Source organism: Schistocerca piceifrons, chromosome 5 (genome assembly GCF_021461385.2).
Source record: "Schistocerca piceifrons isolate TAMUIC-IGC-003096 chromosome 5, iqSchPice1.1, whole genome shotgun sequence".
Taxonomy (NCBI): Eukaryota; Metazoa; Arthropoda; class Insecta; order Orthoptera; family Acrididae; genus Schistocerca; species Schistocerca piceifrons.
This window is the reverse complement of record NC_060142.1, coordinates 501306650-501331322: the sequence shown is the minus strand read 5'-3', so window position 1 is coordinate 501331322 and position 24673 is coordinate 501306650. Positions and strand designations below refer to the sequence as shown.

At 42.3% G+C, this 24673-nt stretch overlaps 1 protein-coding gene across 3 annotated transcripts in view; it reads right to left on the bottom strand.

Annotated features, from left to right (window-relative positions):
- Positions 1-23825, bottom strand: part of LOC124799236 (DNA-directed RNA polymerases I, II, and III subunit RPABC1) — a 58593-nt gene extending 34768 nt beyond the window's left edge. For all 3 annotated transcript variants that reach the window (XM_047262775.1, XM_047262776.1, XM_047262777.1), the window contains exons 1-3: positions 23753-23825; positions 23567-23655; positions 4919-4980 (exon numbers count right to left, since the gene is read on the bottom strand). In XM_047262775.1, coding sequence (XP_047118731.1) covers positions 4919-4980; positions 23567-23655; positions 23753-23809 — 208 coding nt within the window. In that variant the 5' untranslated portion in view covers positions 23810-23825. The remainder of the gene's footprint in view (positions 1-4918; positions 4981-23566; positions 23656-23752) is intronic.
- Positions 23826-24673: the final 848 nt, after the last annotated feature.

Here is a 24673-nt window from a genome sequence, read left to right as displayed (position 1 = left end):
CCTTATCCTCACAGCAACAGCCTCTAAAGCTGTATGAAGAGGCACTGATTCAGAATATACAGATGTAAGAACATAAAGACATATGCCACATCATGCCTTGTTACAGTCTGTCTGGTTTTTATAAAACCCCCAATAGCCACGAAGGGCAGGGGTCCGCATTGCTGGGAACCATGTTTCTTGGAGGGCAATAAAGAGAGCAGGTGTTGAGCTTAAAATCTGTCTTAGTTCAGCCAAGTGGTGGAAAAAACCAATGCAATTCCACTGGAGGATAATGCTTTCTGTGTTCTGGGAAGGCATGAAGGGACATAGAATGCAGGTTACTCCCTAGGGTCAGCTGCTGCCACCGGTGGAGGGCTAACAGCTAGGAGCATTGCTTCGGAGGCATCAGCGAGAGTGGGGACCTCGGGGGACACTAGAAGCTCCACCTCATCCTCAGAGGCAGAACTGGTGGTGGTGGTGGTGTGGGAACCACCGGAACCTCTTTCAGTGGAACAGGTTGTTTCTTTTACTTGGACCTTTGTTTGTCCTCCCGCTGCTCTTTCGGAGCTTGCTGGGAGGGCTTCCCTAAAGCAGCATCAGGTAAGGACAAAGAGCAGGAAGCCCTTCAAACCGCAGCCTGTGGCTCCTTGAGCCTTGCACTTGTTCACTGTGTGGGGCTTTGGAGGGTAGAGCCCCAAGAGCCCCGTACATGGGAGAGCGCCCGAAGAAGGGGCAACTCCTTCAGCTCAGATGTGGGGACCAGTGGCCCCGATGGTTGAGAGGGCGTTGCTCCCGAAGATGGAGTCGTGGAAGCAACAGTGATAGGTGGAGCCTCCGCCCTTAAGAGGGCAGGTGTGATCTTGTGGCCCAAAGGGCCAGCCACAAGCGGCATCACTGAGGAATGTGAAATGTGTGCAGTTGCTACAGTTTATGAAGTTTCCATGTGGACTGGGTTTAACCGCTCTAACTTTTTCTTAGCCTCTGTGTAGGCCTTTCAGTCCAGGATCTTGTATTATTTTTCTTTCCTTTTGGAAAACTGGGCACTCCAGTGAGCAAGGGAATGCCCGCCCCCCCCCCCCCCCCCCCCCCCAGCTGACACAGACAGGAGGGGGAGCGCATGGAGTGTCGGGATGAGAAGGACGTCCACAATTTCGGCATATAGGCCTATGGCTGGAATTACAGTTGGAAGACACACGACTGAACTTCCAGCAGTTTAAGCACCACATAGAGGGAGGGATGTATAGCTGGATATCGCACCGGTTCACCATCACCTTGACCTTTTCGGGTAAGGTGTCCCCCTCGAAGGCCAAGATGAAGGCACCAGTGGCAATCCTATTGTCCTTCAGACCCATGTATACGCACCAGATGAAGTGAGCACCTCGTCGCTCGAGATCGGCACGCAACTTGTCATCGGACTGCAGGAGGAGGTCTTTGTGAAAGATATGACCCTGGACCCTGTTAAGACTCGTATGGGGCGTTTTGGAGACAGGAACATCACCCAGATGGTTGCAGGCGAGGAACGCCCTTGGCTGGGCAGAGGATGCTGTCTGTATTAGGACAGACCCAGAACGCATCTTGGACAAACCATCCACCTCCCCAAACTTTTCTTCTAAATCACCAACAAAGAACTGAGGCTTCATGGTGGCGAAAGATTCCCCATCAGATCACGCGCAAACTAAAAATTGAGGCGAATATGGCTCATGCCTTTCTTTAGCCTAACGGTCCTCCCACGGTGTGGCCAGGGAGGGGAACGAGTTCAGATCATACTTCCTGGTATTGAACTGATGCTTTCCACGCTTTGAGACTGCTGGCTGAGGACCAGCAACAGATGACATACACTGCTTCATTGTGGGTCATCCGCCATGATGCCACCCACTCTGACCAGGGGCTCTCCCCACGGGTGCCATCCAGCCACAGCAAAGACCACCAGGCCGGATGATGTTTGCTGGGAGTCCTGATGCCCCAGGTAGATGGGCATCTACCCCTCAGCACACGTGTGGAGTTAGCAGCTCACGCATCAGCAGTGCGAGCCCTGTGTAGTCAGGGGACTACCACCAAGAGGGTACATGACAACCCCACCACAATGGGCTGGTTACCGTGCTGGATTTTGAGTGTCGAATATCCATTTGTATCGTGAGTACGAAGATGGAAGCACACAATGGAGGGAAAGTATGCTACCCGGAACACACTGCAGCTGAAGTGGCTGGAAGTTCAGTGCAAGCCCGACTCCACGACGACAGTGAGTTTGCCAGATCTTAGGGTATGATGGATTTACAATACACCACGTAAGGCGTCCTTCCCCAAATGGTATGCACTTAACAGAAAATTTTGAAAAGTGGAGGTCAAACTCTTTAGGAGAACATCACATTAAGGCCGAAATGTGCGAGATTCCTTTTAGTCGCCTCTTACGACAGGCAGGAATACTACAGGCCTATTCTAACTGCCAGACACACAGGAGGGTTATCTACTACTTTTGTAATAAACTTAATACCTGTATGCTTCAGACATTATATATTACTTTTGTAGGAACCCTGCCTTTATACTGATTTCCACCAGGCAGGACTGGAGAACATGGACACCTGGAAAGGGATCACTGTGACAAGGCTTGTAGGCAGACATGTCTGACAGGTGGTGGAAGCACTCAGTCAGGTACTCCCTAAGGTTCATAACAACAGTGTTGCCCAGTGGCAGCAGGTAGGATTATAAAGTACGGATGGTTTCTAGGTTGTAAATCACATTCTTTCTGGAGATTTGAGATTGGTTCCTATGTTGATGGATCAGTGGGAATGATGGAGTGATGGAGAGAGAAGGTTTATGATTAGGAAATTCTGAAGAAGGTTGCGGGAGGAATATCTGGGGGGGGGGGGGGGGGGTTGCAGGAGATTGAGGATGAATCACAGTTAGGTAGATGAATACACTGAGTGAGGCAGGGTTCAGTAATGGTTTTGGGTCAAATCTGGCTGGTAGGATTGATGTCGACTGGGAGGAGGTAAATTCTTGGACAAGCCCAGCTAAATTGAATTTTGGAATGAGGACAAAGGTGAGGTCTTTGAAATGGACTTCTATGTGACTGAGGCTTTTCGAGGATCCGTTCGTAACTGTGTAGTCTGCCTGTTTCAGCTTTTGGATCTGTAATGTGATGGGACAGAGTGTCAGAGTGTGTGGCAGATGTAGTACATCTGCAAGGCATCGTTTGGCAGCTGTTATGGGATTTGGGGAAAGTTTGATGGAGGCCCCTGCAGTTGTTGCAGATGGGAGTGTGAAGTGAATAGACTGGACAGTTGTTTTACGTCGCATGAGTGCTTGCTCTGGATGGTAAGGGTTTCAGTCTCTAGATGGGATGTACGAATTCAGGATTGCAGAGCAGGAGTAGACTTGGCCTGAGTTATATTATTTTTCAGCACTGAATTGGTGAGTACTATGGACTGTCAGAACTTGAGAAGATAAGAGGTCATTGTGGAACAATAGGCTGCAGTTGTTCATGGTTCATGCCCGTTTTTTGGGGGAGGGGGGGGGGGGGATGAGCTAAGCAAGTACGCTTAGCCCTGAATACGCTTAGATTCTGAATATGGATGGGGAGGCTCTTCTGTACTGAAGCTCGTGGGAGGATCGATGATCCACAGTAAAAGATAAAAAAAAACACCTGAGAATACCTAAAAAATGTAGAAACAGCCTAAAAACTCCCAAAGGAAATAAATAAAAAAATAGATGAAAATGAAATAAAACTGACATGAAAACAAAATGAGATCAAAGTAAAAATAGAAATAAAAATAAAATGACGATAATTAATGATGGCACAGGTTGGAATAAAAATAAAATGACAATAAAATGTGAGGGTGCAGGTGAGAAGGTAGGTATCAGAGAAGAGGAGGCGGAAGGTGTAAATGGATCGGGCGAGGTCAGTAAGATGCTGACATGAATATGGAGAAGATGGAGGGGGTCTGTTACTAGGGTTTAAGGAGCAAGAATATATATGAGGTGCAGGCAAGATCAGGAAAACAATGTGAAAGCAAGCATGCTTGAAGGGACATGGCAGGAACAGTTTTAAAGTCTAGGAATAATTATATTGGCAGAGAGAGAATGTGGTACACAGGGCGATGGAGCTACAATGTGTGCGGGCATGTTTCCCTGTGTTGAACATGAGCAAGACAGTGGCTACAGGTCAGCATGGCAGTCGTGCATCATTGGGCTTATAGTGACTGAACTTTTAAATTTGACTGTCTGCTCTATGTAGTGAGTAGCAATATGTCCTAAATCATTATCCCAGCCAGATTTATCTGTTATAATTAATTTTTTGTTTGTTTGCAGGTACATCACAGCAGTCTTGGTACACATTGAAATATCCAAATCGCAGTATCCTCACACGCCACTGCAGTAGTCAGAACAAAATGGAACAGCCCATCACCACTTTAACAGTAAGCTCCAAGCTCCGCCATTTTGCTTTGGCTCCTTTAGTAGCCTAATATGATACTGTGAAGTGGTGGTGGTGGTAGTTAGTGTTTAACGTCCCGTCGACAACGAGGTCATTAGAGACGGAGCGCAAGCTCGGGTTAGGGAAGGATTGGGAAGGAAATCGGCCGTGCCCTTTCAAAGGAACCATCTCGGCATTTGCCTGAAACGATTTAGGGAAATCACGGAAAACCTAAATCAGGATGGCCGGAGACGGGATTGAACCGTCGTCCTCCCGAATGCTACTCTGAAGTGGGGATTTCTATGTGTACCAGTAATGCTGTCATTTACCTACAAACAAACAAAAAATTAACTGTGTGTCTTTAGTTTTTCACGATGATAATTAAAAAATGTTTATAACTACCCCTGGTACGTTGCTGGATAACTATATATTGAGCTATAATTTTGTGACACTTCTATTGAGCTCACTAAAAGAAATGAATTTTGTATCATCATAATGGTTTGAGTTAATGTTATGTCTTCAACTTACCTGTTGGATCATCATTATGAGCAACAAGAACAATCAGGTCACTTCTAGCAGGCCTTTTTTCACTGAAACCAGAAAGAACAACACTTTTACTGATACACTCAAGTCACATCTTTACCTCATTTTTATTCTCCCTCATGTGTGAGGCTGCAAACCTCAGGCGACACACAGGGAAACAGCAAAGAGCAGAGGCATTCAGAAAATTGTATTTTGTTTACATTTCATTACAATAATCATATACAAGTAAACAATTAATTTTCACTTTTATACATATTAGATACAGGGAAAATTGGCAATGGTCACTGCACTATTTTCTTATACTATCATTGGGATTGTTCCTAACAGAATTAAGCAGAGACTAGAGATAAATTAATCAAGATGTATGTACAGTTTTCTAAGTAACAACTGTTTCTTTCTCCTCGTCTTTTCTCTTGGGTTATTGCTTGCTCCATAAGGTTGGCATTCAGGTTTTATGCTAGCATTACACCTAATGAAATCTATAAGCTTTATGCACATTCATTTTCCCCTACATCAGTGTCAGTCACCTTCATTTTCTTCCCATATTTTTACAGTTGAAAGTTCCAATCAGGTAAGGGTCCAGAACTGTTATGAGTTTTGCAGGACAATACTGGGAGTTGCCATGGCGAGACATGACAAGAATGCAAGAAAGTGTTTCACCAACTGTGCATACAACGAGGGAGCAGTAATCAGGTAAAGTGTTTTGTAGTAATGAGTTGACAGGAACATGCTTCTATATGTTGCTCTAGACAAAACTTTTTTGTATCTAAGTTTTCTACACAGTGATAACTTTTGACATAAATGGCAACTCCTCCTCTCACCTTATTCTCTCTACTCATTTAAGCATTTAAGAAATTTAAGCATTAACCAAAGAAGTTCATGAAAAATTCACCAAAACGAGACAATTATATGGCACATGGTATACAGCCAAAATAAATGCTTTAACTGTTCATTAGCTGTGGGCAAACTTTTTCTTGTCACCAAATACAACCAAACTATCCTCTTTCAGCCTAACCCAGACCTTGGTCTGCACCAAATTAGTCTAGCACCACTGGATGACTGTCACATCACATTTACTGGATCTACAGACTCACAACCTGTTGATCTCCAACCTAAGCTCGACCTTGGGTGAGCTATGCTTCACATCCACCTGCCACCACAATCATGAGTTCTCCAGCGGTATAAGAATATAAAGACTGTGGTGGTAGCAATTTACGGGCATCATCCATGACTTAAAATAATAAAAACCTGCAACGAATTTCAAATGGTTTCAATTTCGGTGCTGAAAACATATTTCCTCAGCTCTTCTTGGTTACCTGAAAGTATTATCCCTTTAGAAATGCAAAACAATGTGTTGCCAACCTACACAACACACACAAAAAGTGCTGCAATTGACAGTACCCTGTTTCAGACTTTAGATGGTGCCTTACACGTAAGAAAAGTGACATCAGACAAGTACATTACATGAGTGGTTTATTCAATTCCGGAATGCTGTTTTCATTCAATGTGAGAGTTGCAATCTGGGCACAGCACCCACAGACGGTGGTCGTGTGTGCTTGCAGTCTGTCTGTTTTTTGTGTGTTCTTTTCTGAAGAAGGCTTTATGTTGTAACTGGCTGCAACTAAATGTGTCATCTTTATGGTGATTAACATTCTACCCTTTCTATAATACTGATGACAGTATCTACATGATACAAAGGTTGTTCATAGTATCTCTTGCTTTGTTTACTTGTTTATTAAAATTTTGCTCTCCTGGCCTTATAGGCTACAAGGTATATGCAATTGGCTGGCACATCTGACTGCTAAGTGACTTATCACTCCACTAGGTAGGCTGCATTTACTTGTAATTGTAATGCTTATAGTACCATGTTTTGGAACATTTTGTATAACTTGTAAGCTATAGTGTGTGTTTCTGACACGATTAAATAAATAAAAACTGCAAGTCCTTTATTTATAGGCTTGACCGGTTTTGCAGCATTTTAGCTGCATCATCAGGTGCAAAAAAAATCAAGCCATGTCCCAATCGAGGAAAAAAAAAAGGGATCACCCAGCGTTCATAGTTGGCAATTTTTTGCTAAGCAGCAGATGTTTAATATAAAATAACATTGAACACACTCATGATACCAGATACTGTTACTCATGGTATCACGTTAGCATTCTATGTTATTTTATGTTTGGCATCTGCTATGTAGCTAAAAACTTGTTGAATATGACAGCTGGGTCATCCCATTCTCTTTTCTTGATCATACATGATTTCATTTTATTGCATCTTAAGATGCAGCTAAAATCCCACAAAACTGGTCATGCATATAAATAAAACACTTACAGCTAAATCTGGCTTATCTACCCAAAACGATATACCCAGGCAGTGGTTGCCTCGACTACAAAGTCTGCTGCTTACTTTCTTACAGTTCATGGCTGAATGATGTGTGCTCCATTCTCAGATGTTGCAGTCAGAACCAATTCATGAACTATAGTTGTGATTGAGGCTCTCATGCTTCGAACAATGTTACCTGCCAGTGAACAAGACATTCTACCTGGAGAAACAGAAATAACACAGAAGTTTGAGTGTCAGCAGCTTTACAGCTGCTGAATTATATGATCAAAAAACGACAGCAGGTCATTAGACAGTACTGGTGCAGCTCATCAAAGAAATTACTTTGCCAGACAGCATAATTTTGTTCATGGTAATAAACATTTTCACCAGCAAAGGAAAACAAATGAAGGAATGACCCACAACATGTTTGTAGCTCTCAGAGAACCAGCTAGCTCTATAATGTGCATAAAAAAATTGTCATATTTTTAATTCTTAATTAATTAATTAATTAATTCTTAATTAATTAATCAGTTTGCAGGGGAATGAAAGCAGTTCCGGCAAAACACTGCAACCACTCACTTAGTGACTTAACTGGAATACAGTTTCCCAACTCACCAATACTGTCAACTAGCATCATGAAGCCAAAATCTTAACCCATTAAAATACATACAATAACAGTGACTGTTCTAATAATAGTATTGGCGTTTAAAATATAAAGTTGGGAGAATGGTGCCAGTACTGCTGTTTGTAGACACACAGCAGCCAACAAGAGGTCAAATTACTATACATGCCAAGCCCGAGTGTGAATGCTAAAAGGTTTGCACACAGTCATAGCTGAACATACAGTACCCTCCTGGAGTCCGACAGAATGTAGACTTAATTGACTACAAAATCCTCAAGTATTTATAGCAGTGGGTGTCTGCAAATCTACTAAAAAATTTATATATTACCACCAAGTACTGCAGGAAGTACTGTATTGAATTAACTGAATGTACTGATACTTCAGCAATCAGTGTCTGACATGGATTTGTTTGGTTGTTCATAGGAATTCATTCATATTACCTTAGCATGCTGTCAGTATCAGTGCTGTCCTGTAGTCAAAGTGGATGTAAACCTTTACAGAACATTTCTAAAATAGTCTCCAGTTTTTCCTATGCTGGTTGTTCATACGGCCCTCATTGAGCTGCAGGAAAGGACTGGTCTAACACTGTACGTGCAGATTCTGGCACCAATTTCCAGTACTTCCTAAACGTGGCTGCAGTATCCCAGGCCAACAATGTCATCATTCCCAACATGTAGGCCCCTCTCCCTACAGTAGAACTTAACTAAAATGCTGGTTTACAGTTTGTGGACAAAACTTGTGATGGCTTCCTGAGCCTACATTTAGTCTTACACAGCAGTGCTACAACAGTATATTCTAAAGAAACCACTTACAATACAGGATGTACATGAAATATGGGAACACTTTCCATTATTTATTGCACAAGAACTAAACATTGTAAAGACGTCATACATTTTGCATTTTGAAGAGAAACTCTGAAAGTTTTTTTTACAAATATTTGATATGCGAACCATGAGTGATCTGGCAGATGTCAATATGGTAATCGAATTCTTGTCATATCCATCCCAGTATGGCAGTGTTGACTGTGGCAGTTGTTTCCTGTATTCTCTCCCGGAGCTCTACTAAATCACGTGGTAGAGGCAGTACATACACTAGATCTTTAATGTGTCCCCTCAGAAAAAAGTCACACGGAATGAGATCTGATGATTGGAGAGGCCATTCCCTGAAACAGCTGTCCCCTTCTGTAGCATGGCCGATCCATCGATGTGGCAGCTCTGTGTGCATTTCAGCCATCAGCCATTGTTGCAACATGTCCAAGTAGGAATATCCAGTGACAGTGCTCTCATACACACTCGACATTCACTTCACTCACACTGAGACATCCGCTTCTCTTTGCGGGGAACAAGTAAACAAATTTGTTGTCCCAGTTTTAAATGGCCTTCCTTGTTGGTGGCTCCTTACCATACTTGGTTCTAAACATCTGTTGAACAGCTTTAGCACACTCCAACACACTGAAAACTCGCTCCACACCTGAACTCACCATGTTTATGACTAGTGCCGACTATCGGCAAATTACCGAACTACACTGTGGCGGTATACACGAAAAAAAGCATGACATCTGTAGAATGTTTGGTTCTTGTGCATTAAATAATTGAAAGTGTTCCCGGACTTTATGTACACCCTGTACATGCATTCATCTACACATCCATATATGCATCCATCGAGAACAGAGGGAAAAAAATGTGAAATTTCAAGACAAAACACATGTGCTCTCCAGGAAGTGGGACCTTCTCAGAATTTATGGCTGCTATGAAGAACAACAGGCAGTAGTAGAGCTGCAAATCCTGCAGTCCAGTTGGCATGGTTGCACTATAATGTGTCAAAATGGAGAGACAAGGATTTTATTACTTCTTGGCTGTTAAAATTGATTCTACTGCACACTTTGACAGTGGTTTTGGAACATTTTCCACATTCATCTAGTCGGATGATGCTCCTGCAAATAATGTTACTTCAAAAACTAATCTTGTTCAAATTAAATTACGCCAGTCAAAATTAAATAACAGTATGTACAAAAATAATGCAATACATTCATTAACTTAAACAGATGTAAAGTTCTGTAAGAAAATAAAATGCCATAGATGGCATCATAAAAGAAAAATATGCTCTGAGGGGTATATATTTGTGGGATATTTTTGAGCTGGCAATTTTTTTTTGCTATCAACAATCACTATAATCATTCAGATTTTTTTCCTATTTCTGATTTTTAGTTTTCTTTCTCACCCTAATGTTATTGGTATAAGAATAAAAATATGTTTTAGTAGCTTACTGAATATCCTCAATTTTACCAGAAAAACAATGTAGTTTCAGATTGCTGAATCAAAAAGTTGGCACTCCAATTCCTATTAATGAAATAGAAAGATTTTCTTTAGGTCTACTAATGAAATGTGCTTATAAATAGGGTATTATAGTAATCTGCCTCAAAGGCACTTTGTGGATACCTACAAATTGTTCAACAAATAATAACTTTTACGTACTTTCTGTTAAGAAAAGTTCTAGTGGCATTCTCACATCTGTAACAACCAGAAAGAAAATTTGAGGATCTTGCCCCCTCTTGGATAAATTTCTGCAGACACCCATGTACACTGTTCAACTGAATGAAGAAATAATAGTAAACATCAATTTAAATTATTTTCAATTTTGTATGCACAACCTGCTACAGCTCGGACAGAACATTTGGCATTACTGGCCAGCACTTCAGGGAGAAAATATAAATAAGGTTTGCTGCTAACAGAACATAGCATGCAATATGCAAAAAGACATGCTTTCAATACTTCCTTCAACTATGAGTGATGTATCTCAACAGCATTAACACAAAGCATATTTCCAGAAAATTACCACTGACAAAAAGCCTCCATTTCAAGGCACAGAAAATTTGATAATAAGCAATTATGTAAAGCTAATGTCACACAAATTAAAATATCAAGAGATGCACATAAATCAGTGACCGATACAGAAAGTTAAAAAATACCTTTCGGATGCTGAGGTGTTCCAGTATACAAAGTCACACTGATAAAAGCCAAGGTGTTTCAGACCTTCAGTTACCACTTACTTTTCCCCTGGCAATCATTCGTACTAAATGAAAATGCCAATCTGCACTATCATGGTAAAAGAATATAACAAAAATGAGCAAAGGAAAACAGCATTATGGAATGAGACGTAACAATACTTCACAAAGCAACAGACAAGATGTGAAAATGAGAAAGCTCATCAGTTGCATTCTGCTAATTATCAGAAAATTTTACTTTGATTCTCAAATCAGTATAACAATTCATAGAAAAAAAATACTTCATACTATTTCGTCCTGTTTCTCCATATTATGGAATCTCAATCTCTTACCCCCTATTCTTTGAAACCCTACATGATGAAAAAGCACCTGAAACTACAGCAGTCCCCTCCTCGATGGATCATATGAATAAAAATGAGAACATCCGCCGAAGATTCTCGGAGAAAAATACCATTCTCTGAGTAAGTCATCATCAGCTTCATATGAATAAAAAGTTTGAAGTATATTATCTGACAAGTGAGTGCTTTCGCATTACCACTCCTCCTCCTCGACCAAGTTTTCAGCAAGGAGGTTAAAACTTAACCTCTTTCATTTTAGTGTTGGTTACATTTTTATGCTGAACAGCCGAAGTGTGTCGCGGTTACAAGTGCGACATGAAAGGGTGTGTTATGCTCACGAAATGGAAGACACAGAATTTGCATTTATTAGTATGATAAAGACTATCCACCTGTTATTAGAAAATCTGAAAAGCCCATCACCAGAAAAGAAAAAGGAGATAGCTTAAGACAAATTCAACAATGATACATGTTTAGTTTTGGAAAAGAGATTAGAGATACTCAAATATTTTAAAGAGTGCATAGCATGAAGGCACGATTAAAGTATAAAATGGATTTAAAGAAGTCAGGGACCTTGATGACAATATTAAAAAAGTGGGAAGAATTTATTTATTTTATTTTATTTTTTTAAGTTGTTAGACGGGAACGACTGCAAATGACTCTCGGTACGCCCCCCGCCCTCCCCATTTTTCATTGAGCACTCAACACTTTTTAGTTAAGGAGAAAAAGGAGTCTTGACACGCACTAGTACTCTCATTTTTCTATTTGTTTTAGCAGCAATAGAGGCTACTGCTTCAACAAAGATGCCTTCTTCAGAGGGTAATTTCAAAATTGTGGAAGCCCACAATTCCAACATCAACTATTTAAATCTTGAATAATTTTTGCAAATGTCATTAATTGCAATTGAAGACCAAACACAAACGTGTTCTGAAGTGATGACAGCTGCATCGTCTCCTCTTTCAGCTACAAAATGATGGCAATTAACCATGGAGACAGAGGAAATAATAAATTTATTGAACGCAGAGCTGAAGAGGCTGGTTTTGATCCAGCAGTTGGATGTTCTACAGGAAAAAAAAGGCAAAAATTGATACAAGAGGAGGAGAAACGGTGCTTTTCATTTCTTTATGTAACAAAGCACCATTTTATTTTCTTCGCATTCGCCATTTGCTATGCAACATTTGTAAAATTAAAAATGATTTTTTTTAAATTAAATATTTGTTTACATTTAACATCATCAAAACTCTATATCCTCTTAAATAAATGAGTCAGAACAAATGTCTTTTCATTGAAATAATAAGAGTAACATGTTCCATTTTGAATGGAACAATTAGTGCAGTATGTGACAAATAATGTTGCATTTTGTAAAGCTACAGGTTAAACAATATGGGCACTTATTTACTAGAACATATGGTAAATAACTCCACCACAACTTTGAAACAATTTTTGATGAAGTGGAACATAACGAGTAACTTTTCCCAGTTTTAAACAATATGTGCACTTACTTTCTGTATTATCTGCTCTCTCAAAATGTTATAGGTTAAACAATTTTTGATAAAAGTGAAACCAATGAGAGGAGGGAGAAAAACATTACACTGCATTTTGTTATGTGACAACAGAGCAATGCTTGTTTTCATGAAAATGTTATTTTGTTATATCTCAAGATGTAAATATAATTCTAGTAACAAAAGATACACAAATTAGGTTCATTTATAAAATGCTTGGAACAAACTCCCACACACTACAACTGATGAATTACACTAACAATTTCATGTCTTCTGTTTGTACAACATACACGTACGTTTGCCGCTTCCTCTTCTCCCAATGTTGGAAGATTGTTGCCATTGTCATTATGTGCCTCAAAATCCTCATCCCCTATTTGTTTTCCTACGTTGTGCAAAACAAAACAGCCTATTACCACAATGGGGTTTTTCATTTGGATTATCACCCTTTCCTTAGAGTGAAGTCTGTTGTAAGACCTCTCACCAGGTGTTCCAGGATTTTGGAACAGGTCATTAATTGCAGTGCAATGCCATACCCTTTATCTCCTAAAATTAAAGCACTGCACTTATTCTTTTGGTTGGTTGGATGGCTGGTTTAAAGGGGGCAGAAAGGGACCAAACTACGAGGTCATCAGTCCCTTGTTTGCAACAGAACAATTACCCAAGGGAAAGAAGAAAACAAAGAAGACGTATGGCACATTAACAGGAGAAAGGAAGAACCAGAAGAATGACAGGACAACAAACACTACAATGGACAAAACAGGACAAGAAAACCACAGACACACAAGAAACAGGGAGAGGAAATTAAAAACAAGAAAGCAGATTACCACAGCTGGCTGACCATGAGAATAAGAAAAGATAAGTCAGCCACTCTGCAACACATTAAAAACTTCACCCTAAAAGCCCTAGGGAGGAGAACACAAGAGGACAAAGGACATGCGTTAAAACTCAGATCAAATGATAAAACCCACCCTACACAAATAAAACTTAAAATTAGAGCTGCTGTTGAGGAACTGTCGCCCAACACCGAAGGTAGGGTGCTGGGAAAGTTAAAAGTCCTTCGCAGAGTGGCTAAAAGTGGGCAGTCCAGCAAGAGGTGGACAACTGTCATTTGGGAGCCACAGCGACACAGAGGTGGGTCCTCGTGATGCAAGAGGTAACCATGTGTGAGCCACATATGGCCAATGTGGAGTAGACAAAGAACAACTGATTCTCTGTGATAAGCCCGCAGGGAAGACTTCCACACATTCGCAGTCTCCTTAATGACACACAGTTTGTTGTGCACACTGTTACGCCACTTCATCTCCCAAAGCCGAAAAACCTTGCGGTGTAAGACAGAACACAGGTCAGTTTCAGAGATGCCCATCTCCAGGAGCGGTTTCTATGTAGCCTGTCAGCAAGTTCATTGCCTAGGATTCCAATGTGTCCTAGGATCCACTCAAACACTACTGAACAACTGGACCATTCCAGAGCAGAGATGGACTCCTGGATGTTCACCACCAAAGGATGGCAGGGTAGCACTGGTCGATAGTTTATAAGCCGCTCAGGGAGTCAGAACAGAGAAGAAACAACTCACCAGAACAGGAACGGATGTACTGAAGTGCACGAGATATGGCCACAAGCTCTGCAGTGAATACACTGCAGCCAGTGGGCAAGGAATGCTGTTCAAAATGGCCTCCGAAGACATAGGCGAAGCCAACATTACCATCAGCTATCTAGCCATCGGTGTAAACAACTAAAACTTCAGAGCCCCGGACCAAGACAAGAATTGAGAGGAAGTGACAGTGGAGAACGGCAGCATTAATGGAGTCCTGAGGGCCACGCAAAAGGTCCAGACAAAGCTTTGGCCGAGGTGTACACTTCGGAAGTGTACATGAATGGACCTCAAGCAGCGGTGGTAAAGGGAAGGTCTCCAGTTCGGAGAGAAGGGATCGAATGCGAACCGCAATCGTGAGCCCTGACCTGGGCAGCTGATGCAGGAGATGAACTGTCACGGGTGGCAAAAGGAGATGGTAATTTGGATGTTCAGGAGAACTACGAATGTGTGCAACATAACTGGCGAGCAGTTGTGCATGTCGGATCCGCAATGGGGGGACTGGCCTCCACCAGGACACTGGTCACCAGACTTGTTCTAAAAGCTCCTGCCGCTAGGCAAACGCCACAGTGCTGCACTGGGTCGAGGAAATGCAACGCTGAGGGCACCGCTGAACCATAAACCAGACTCCCATGGTCAAGGCAGGATTGAACAAGGGCTCTGTAGAGGTGCAGCAGCGCAGAGTGATCTGCACCCCAGTTGGTGTTGCTCAGACAGTGGAGAGCATTGAGGTGCTGCCAGCACTCTCGCTTAAGCTGACGGAGGTGAGGTAGCCAAGTCAGCAGAGTTATCTGCATACAGAGAAGGGGAGACCGACGACCCTACAGCTGCTGCTTATGGCCACTAAAACTAAAGATACACTCAATGCGAAACTCTGCGGAACGCCATCCTCCTGAGCACAGGGGTGGACTATGGAAGGATGGGGCAAAAGGAAGTTTTGGATAAAAATAGGGAGCGGGTCTCAAAGACCCCACTCCTACAATGTGGCAATGATATGATGTCACCAGGTCGTGTCATAAGCTTTTTGTAAATCAAAAAAGACGACAACAAGGTGTTGGCATCTGGAAAAGGCTGTTTGGATGGCAAACTTGAGGCACACAAGATTATTAGTGGTAGAGTGACCCTGGCTGAAGCCACCCTGACATGGAGCCAGTAGGCCACGGCACTCCAGGGCCAAAGCCAACTGCTGACACACCAGATGTTCCAGCAGCTTACAGAGAACGTTGGTGAGGCTGATGGCCGATAGCTATCCACATCAAGAAAATTTTTACCGAATTTTAGCACCGTAATGATAGCGCTCTCCCACAATTGCGATGGAAGGATGCCATTGCACCAGATCCAGTTGAAGATGACGAGGAGTTATCGCTTGTAGTCAGACAAGTGATGTTTAATGATCTGATTTTGGATCTGATCTGGCCCAGGAGCTGTGTCTCGGCAATGTGTAAGGGTGCTGAGGAGCTCCCACTCTGTAAATGTGGCGTTATAGGGTTCAATGTGGCGTCTAGGTGAATGAGAGGACTTTCCTTTCCATCCACCGTTTGTGGGTGCGAAAGGCTGGGTACCCCCCCTGACACAGAGGCTCAAGCATAGTGCTCAGCAATTGTGTTTGCATCAGTAGAGAACATGCCACTGATCTTAATGCCAGGGACACCAGTTGGGGTCTGGTACCCAAAAAGATGTCTGCTCTTCGCCCAGACTTGGGAAGGTGACGTATGGCACCCAATGTCAACACGTACCTCTACCAACACTCCTGTTTCCATCGTTTTATAAGCAGGCGAACATGGGCACGGAGCCGCTTAAAGGCTATTAGGTGCTCCCAGAAAGGGTGCCGCTTATGTCGCTGTAGAGCTCACCAACGCTCTTTAATCTCCTCAGCAACTTCCGGCAACCACCAAGGGACTGTCTTTCACCGGGGGCACCATAAAGAACGAGGGATCGCGTTTTCCGCCGCAGAAATCATCATTCTAGTGACCTGCTCAATCACAACATTCATGGCACCACATGGGGGAGATTCAACAGTGACAGCAGAGGTGAAAGCTACACAGTCTGCCTTGTTTAATGTCCATCTGGGTAGGCGTCTGTGTGCATGATTCTGGGGGAGTGACACAGGCCGTTATGTGCTCTCCAGTGGACAGTGGGATGAGTCCTGGGCTGCAAATTGATAAATCAATGGCCGAGTAACTACCATGAGCCACACTGAAATGTGTGGGGGGCCCCATATTTAAGAGGCAGAGGTCGAGTTGGGACAGTAAATTTTTGACACCTTTGCCACGGCCAGTAAGCATGGTGCTACCTCACAAGGGGTTTTGGGTGTTAAAACCTCCCAAATTTAGGAAAGGCTTAGGGAGTTGATCAATCAGTGCAGCCAATACGTTCAACGATACCGCACCATCTGGAGGGAGATACACGTTGTACAGTTATTTCCTGCATCATCCGTATCCTGACAACCACAGCTTCAGGAGTAGTTTGAAGGGGCACAGGTTCACTACATACCAAGTTCAGGACATAGACGCAACATCCACCTGACACTATTATATTCGCTATGGTTCTTGTAATATCCCCTGTAGCCGCAAGGGCAGGGATCAGCGTTGCTGGGAACCAGGTTTCCTGGAGGGCAATGCACAAAGCAGGTGTACAGCTTAACAGTTGCCATAGCTAAGCCAGGTGGTGGAAAGAACTGCCGCAATTCCACTGGAGGATGATGTGATCGTGATACTGGGAAGGTATGAAATAATCAGGTAGTCTACACCTCAGGGTCACCTGCTGCCACCGACTTATTTCCTGAACAGGCTATATCCACTGTCTGAGGGTCTGGCGAAATGTAGATCCTCAGCAGACACCAGAATCTTCACATCATCCTCAGACACAGAGCTTGTAAGCAGCGGTGGTGTGGGTGCCACAGCAATTTCCTTGGTCTTGGGTGTCTTCTTTCTGGACTTCTCTCACTGATCCTTGGGTTTCTCTGGCTGGGAGGGCTTCGCTGATTCAGTCTCCAGGACTGCGGGTGTTATCATTCCCATGAGCATAAACCTGGGATGGAAGTGACCCATTACCCATTCCTAGGGAGAGAGGAGAGCAGTCAGTGTAGGGGCGGGGCAGGGGGGGTTCAGTGCTCCCGAGGTACTTGGTGCGGGAGCAACGGGGAGGGAAGTGCCCCCCCCCCCCCCCCCACCGTCAAGGGGACAGGTGTAGTCTTCTGACTCTGAGCCGACTGGAACTGATGGGGCTACAACTGTTCTCGTAGCGGCAACATAAGAGAAGGTCATAGCCACAGGATGTAGGCACTCAAATTTCCTCTTGGCCTTAGTGTAGGTCAGTCGGTCCAGAGTCTTTTATTCCATGATTCTCCTTTCTCGCTGTAAAATCCTGCAGCCTGGTTAGCAAGGGGAATGATGCTCTCCGCAGTTGACGCAGATGTGATGTGGGGCACATGGAATATTGGGATGGGATGGTCGTCCGCAATCTCGACATGTGATGCTGAAAGTACAGCGGGAAGACATATGGCCGAACTTCCAGTACTTAAAGCACCGCATTGGGGGAGGGATATTTGGCTCGACATCACAGCGGTGGACCATCACCTTGACCTTCTCAGGTAATGTGTCGCCCTTGAAGGCAAAGATGAAGGCACCAGTGGCAACCTGATTATCCCTCGGACCCCAATGGACGTGCCAAACGAAATGAACTCCTCGTTGTTCCAAGTTGGCGCACAGCTCTTCGTCAGACTGTAAAAGAAGGTCCCTGTGGAATATAATGCCCTGCACCATATTTAAGCTCTTATAAGGTGTGATGGTAACGGAAACATCCCCTGGCTTGTCACAAGTGAGTAATGCCCATGGCTGGGCACAGGAAAAGCCCTCCACCTCCCCAAACTTGTCCTCTAAATGCTCTATAAAAAACTGAGGCTGCATCGAGACAAAGGAGTCCCCATCAGCTCTTGTACATACGAGGTACTGGGGTGAATAAGGTTCACTGCCATCCTTAGCCTGGCATTGCTCCCATGGTGTGGCTAGGGAGGGGAACGATGTAGGATCATACTTCCTTGCACTGTACTGAGACTTGGAACGCTTAGAAACTGCTGGCATTTGTGTGTCATCCGCCCTGATGCCACCCACTCCAACCAGGGCTCCTTCCCACGGGCGCCACCCAGCTGCAGCAAAGGCCACCTGGTAGGATGGGCATCTACTCCTTTGCATATGTGGGGAGTTAAAGGCGCAGACATCAGCAGAGCGATCCGTTTGTAGTCAGGGGGCCGCAACCAACAGGGTACATGGTGGCTGCACCACAATGGACTAGCTACCGTGCTGGATATGAGGTGCGAAGAATTCCATGATCATTGTCAGCACAGAAAACGAAACTGCATAGTGGACGGAGGAAAACACACCCGGGAAGGTGTCCTCGCTCAAGAGATGGAGGATGAGTGGGAATGCAATGCCCTGATGAGTAAGTGGGCTAAAGATCTCAATACACGATGGACGTGATGCACCATGTAAGGCACCCTTCCCCAATTGGCTTGCTCTTCACGAAAATTTTGAAAAATGGGGGTCACAAGCTACAGGGGACCATCACATAAAGACCGAAATGTGCGAGACTCCTTTTAGTTGCCTCTTACAACAGGAAAGAATACCTCGGGCCTATTGTAACCCCTGGTCCCACAGGGGAGGGGGTTCTCCTGTAATATATGGTATACATCGAAGTTTCTCCATACCTTAGATCATGTACAGACCCAAGTCACAAAGCATCAACACTAGTGATCATTTCACTGTTATCACATGTAGCCTGCACATTTACAGAAGGGAAGCCCTTCTGACTAACCTATTTGTCTCCATGTGCAGAAGGTTTGATTATTGTGAGGGCCTCCACTGCTCCTGAAAACTGATATCTAGACTGAAACTTAACTTTTGTTGCTTTTAGTTCATTTATGTCACTGAAATTTGATCAACGGTGCTTTTCTGTTAACCTGCTGTAATACATATGAGAATGTCAGTGATGTAGTACTCCCAAGTTTTCTCCTACACCAGCCTGAAATCCCACACCTCCGAAATAGCACAATTTTTTTTCATTTTACAGTTGTTGGAAAGAGCGCCTTTTCTTCTTTCATGAGTTTCTGGAAGAAAGTGATACCCGGCAAAGTGATGTTTCCACTGTCAAATCTATGTAAACTTTTACAGTTCCTTTCTTCCATCTTCCTTTGTGCTACATGTATCTTTTTTTGCCTTTCAAGAACAAAAAATTCTGCCATTTTCACTAAAATCATTCAATAACACAATCACAACACAACTTACTCAGCTCAAAGTATGCCATAAATCCCACTTCAAAAAACAGAGAATGTTCTTCACTTGTGAGAAACATCTCTGGTTTTATTCATATGAAATTGGAGAAAGTTCTTCATTTTGAGCAACTTCTCTCACCCTTTTACTCGCACTGAACTTTCTCAGGTGAAATATATTCACCGACTCATTTTATTCGTCTGAACCTGAGAATATTCTCTGAAACTCCAAGTGCAACGTTCATTCCACATTTTATTCATACGACCCGGTATGTCCTCGGTCAAACCACCAACACTCAGTTCTGTTCTGCAGCACCCGAAAAATGTCTGAAAAATCACCCTCCCAACATAATAGCCTCCAAGACCCACAAATCAATGCAAGAATGTAGGAAAAAACAATTGCCACTTACCGCAAAGGTGACACGTCAAGTCGCAGACAGGCACAATTAAAAGACACTCACATGTAGCTTTCGACCCAAGATGCTAGAGTAGGCAGCCGTGTATTTATGACATGTGCAAGCGGGTGAACGGAAGCATCCAATTCGACCCGTCTGCTTTGACCCGTGGCATAAGGCTGTTGTAGTGTGTGACATCACGATGGCACGGAGTCTATTTTGTGAGACTGGCATGTTTGTAGGTGTCATTTTGATGTGATCAGTGGTGCTCTCTGGTGGCGTGTTTATGTGCTGTGTGTTGGTGATGTTTCTGGTTTAGTCTGTGTGTGTGGCATGTTTATAGGTGACATATTGTTGCGGTCGGTGGTTCTCTCTGGTGGTATGTTTATGGGCAGCGTGTTATGTGGGGTATGGGGATCATTTGCATTGTAGCATTGCACATGTGTGGTATCGGTGGTGACTGTGCTTTCAGCTGAATATTTGACAGTGAGATAACGATTTTGGTTTTGTTATTTCAACATTATTGTAGCTTTTTCTGTTCAACATGTGTGAATTTTGGTAAATTGCTTTGTTTATGTCTTTGGTAGGTATGGATATGACTGACAAGGTCAACAGTTTTCGGCTGTCGGCGACGATGGGGGACACTGTTGTCTCTTATAAAATTTCTTCTGCTATTCGACCTGTTGGCTGAAGTCGTGAAGTGTTCAGTGTGTCGTGAAGAAACGAGGCTTACTAAAGTTCCGGGGTCTCGAACCAGGGATTTGGAGATGTCGTAAGGATAACAGGTCAAGGGAAGAGTTCCGATTCCAATTTTGATTTTAAAGGTGTGCTTTTTGTGGTAGGATAAAGTGTGGTGGTGAAATTTCTGAGATTTGTAGTGTGGTATCGGTTGTTTCTGTTGACCTATATAGGTCAAGGGAAGTGATCGATTCCAGTGGATTTTGTGTGTAGTTGAATTCGGAAAGGTTGTGAGGTCTTGTTATTTTAGTGTTTTTTGTCGTTTGGTGTAGTGGCATGTGTTTATATTTAGTTTGTCCCCACCCAAAAACCCCAAATTTCCTCCACTTGTCCCATTAGTTTCATTATATTTTTGGAGGAATATCTGGTGGTTTTTCGAACTACTTTCATGTTTGTTATGTTTCTGTGATGACGTCATAGGAGCGGTATGGGAGTTGTGAATGGTCGTTTCCACCATATTGGTGACATCATTGGTCAAAGCAGAGGGGTGGAATCGGTCACTCACGTTATCACGTGCAAGTCATGTGTGCATGTGAATGTTGTGTGCACGTCTCTTTACTAAGGCTGTAAAAGCAATCTATATGTGAGTCTTTGCCTATATTGTAGATATTCTTACCTGGAGTTTCCCAAACCAACACAAGAGCCATCCATCCCATACTTCCTTCTACCGAACCATGATATGTCAACTTACCCTACAACCCTAGGCAACCCAACTTCTCCGTACACCTCACAAAACTCTCTACAAAATTAATACCAATCCAAAACATTCCAAGCACTCATTCCAGTCTCATGTACACAGAAATGAAATGAACAACGATAACAAAAACAGTGTCATTAACACTATGTCTCTGACGTCCAACCTAGATTTCTTGAACCAAGTCCCTTTACACAGGGATCACCACACACATCACAGCAACACCACCGCATATAAAAGTTCTTGGTTCGAGAGCAGGTACTCTGGTCAACTTCATGTGTTCATGACAAACATGACAACTAATAAACTCGGCAATCAAGGCGAAACCCTGCAAAAACTTTATAGTACTCATGTCTTCCCCCAATGCAACCAGCAACAAATGACTTGTAAACTTTTCTGTCACACCCAGTACTACCAAAAACATAAAAACACTATCAAATTTCAGCCTACAAGAAAAACAAGAGGCTAATAATACCTAATACAGGCATAAACCTTTAACCCCCAACATACAAAATTGAAGTAACTCACTAGAAAAGCACCACACTATTGCAACCACAACTCAACACAATGACCGAACAAAGTCATTACCGTACCTAACACAAACAACTTCAAAACATGAACATCCAACAAAAGGGTACACCACCTAACTTTACAGCATGACATATGCAAACACGAACCAACACAGTGCCATTATGACATCACACCATACAACACACTTACATCATAGCCTAGGTTAAATCAGATGGGTGGAATCAGACCCCTCATCTGGTCCTAATGTAATCCAATTTCTTCCATACATCACACCATACAACACACTTACATCATAGCCTAGGTTAAATCAGATGGGTGGAATCAGACCCTTCATCTGGTCCTAATTTAATCCAGTTTCTTCCACACTTCGCATCAACAACACACAAATAAACTGTCCCTTTTTCCCAGCCCAGAAAAGTTGTCAACGTGATGGAATAGATTAGCAAGACATATTAAAGCTACACATGAATAGAAAAATCTAGTGCTTATTCCAACTAGGTCTTAGGTACTTCAAAACGGTAAAACAGAAAAAAAATCTCAAAGAAAGATAAAATTAGGGACCAATTCTCTGAAATTTCCGTGTCACTACCGGCAATCAACATCCTTCGACAAAGAGAAACTGCAGGATGATGTGAACTACAACCCAGTGTTTGTCATCAACCTGCAAAATATACATATTTATAAAAAGAATTTTGGGGCTGGTAATACTCTGTGAATGAATCTTAAGTACACATATCATCTGTACATGCTTGGAGTTCATAGTTAAGGCCATCATATGTTGGTGGCCAAACTAAAAACTTCCTAACTTGCTATTTTTTCTGTCAGGAGCAAATAGGCATTTCATTTTGCTAGAAAAACAGTAAGTATTTGGAACCGAGTTACTCACAAACAAAACCACATGAGAAATGAAACAGTGTGACAAGAGCTAGGACAACAGGTTAATAAATACCTACTAAAAAGGGTGGCAAACACCAAACAGCTTCCCAAACTGGCATAACTTTACACAATAGCAAGAAAAATGATATTAAGAAGTGTTAAAAAGAGATTAACAAGCAATCTGTAACACCAGTACAGACTTGAGGCACAATCCATAATGTGAAGAAGTGCTAGTTTTCGAAAATTTTGACATGTACATCCCAGAAAAGCCTGATTACAAACTGGTAAAATCTTTTACAGGCACTGAAGTATTCGATGCACTTTTCACGTACATTCTCTAAGTAGTTTTCTTAATGCAACACCTGTGGGATGAAAAACGATATCATCAAAATCTCTAAAGTTTCATTTTCCTCCTTACAACGCACTACTATACAAAGGTTAGTGAACCATTAACTACCATACCGACAGAGGTCAAATAAAAGCAGAGCTTTTGCTTTTGAAACTGTTCCGTAACTACTATTTTAAATGCTTTTCACTGAGCCTTTCTTTTTTCAATTCGCTGATGATACTACAATGAGCATTACCAACAACTAAAGGACCTACTTATATTATAGGTTAAACTAATAACATATCAATTGTTGCCAAAGCACGATATTTTGAGGTCAATATGCTGAAAAATTGGAATTACTTTTCAACAAGCAAATATGACAAAATAAACCTGCTACCTAATTTAAACTATCGGCAAGTTATAATTGTTTCTTACCTCGGTTTGTCCCCAAACTGTTCTTTGAATTGTTCCAAAGTTTGGTCCAATTCATCTTGAGTAACTAGATATCCACGATCGTGGCACAGCTACAGCAAAAAGAATTAAAAATGAAGCGGCAATTTCAATAACACGACGTACTTCCAGTAAAACAGGTATGTCTATTCCATCAATATAAAACTTTACCTGCATAACTGTCTTTCTAACCCTCCACAATTTATAGGTTTCTGCTTCGTCATCCATTATAAATACCTACAAAGTACAAAAGTAATGGCAAAAATAATGCAATACCCACTGTCCAGCTCCTTTGGTCTTTCCTCCGAATTCACAACACGCTTCACTGTTGACATCACTGCTGGCAACATGAACATACCACCTGAACGAGATGCGCTAAAAATATCGCATACGCCCTACATTTTTGTAGGTGGCGTCACCAAATATAAAATTGCACTGGCGCAGTCTGTGTCGCCAGATACTATTCCTAAATAATAAGCTAGCATTGACAATCTTTCAGCATTACTGTATCGCACAACTGCATCGAAAACATCGTACATTTCGTTAGGAGGTCGTACATACACCACATAGAAAACATGCATGTTCAGATTATTTCACGTTAAATTACTCGCATTTTAATGCTATTGATTCTTAATTTTTTATTAGGAAATCATGTACACACATTAAATAGGGTCCATACAATTATACAACAATAACTTCATTATTTGCTTGCCTTGGGAAAAGACTTAAAAATTGATTGATTGATTGATCGATTTTTATTGTTGTAGAGACCTCAGAGATCATCTGAGGCACTAGAAAAGTCAATATTAGATAGTATAAATGTTATACAAATAATTACAAAAACAAGAAAAATATTACACAATATAAATATGGAATGCATGATCATCATCATCTTCCTCCTCTCGAGGATTAGAAACAGGGGAACTGGAAATACATGGCTGCGAGTAGAACTGCGTTTCCTTAATGCTATTGTGCATGTTTGCAGTAAGAACAAATGTTTTGCATGAGCTGCTCCTTCTCACACACTGGGTGACAGGTAAACATCCATTCACTGTGGAAGCAATGAATTTACTCCTATTTTTCACTTACATA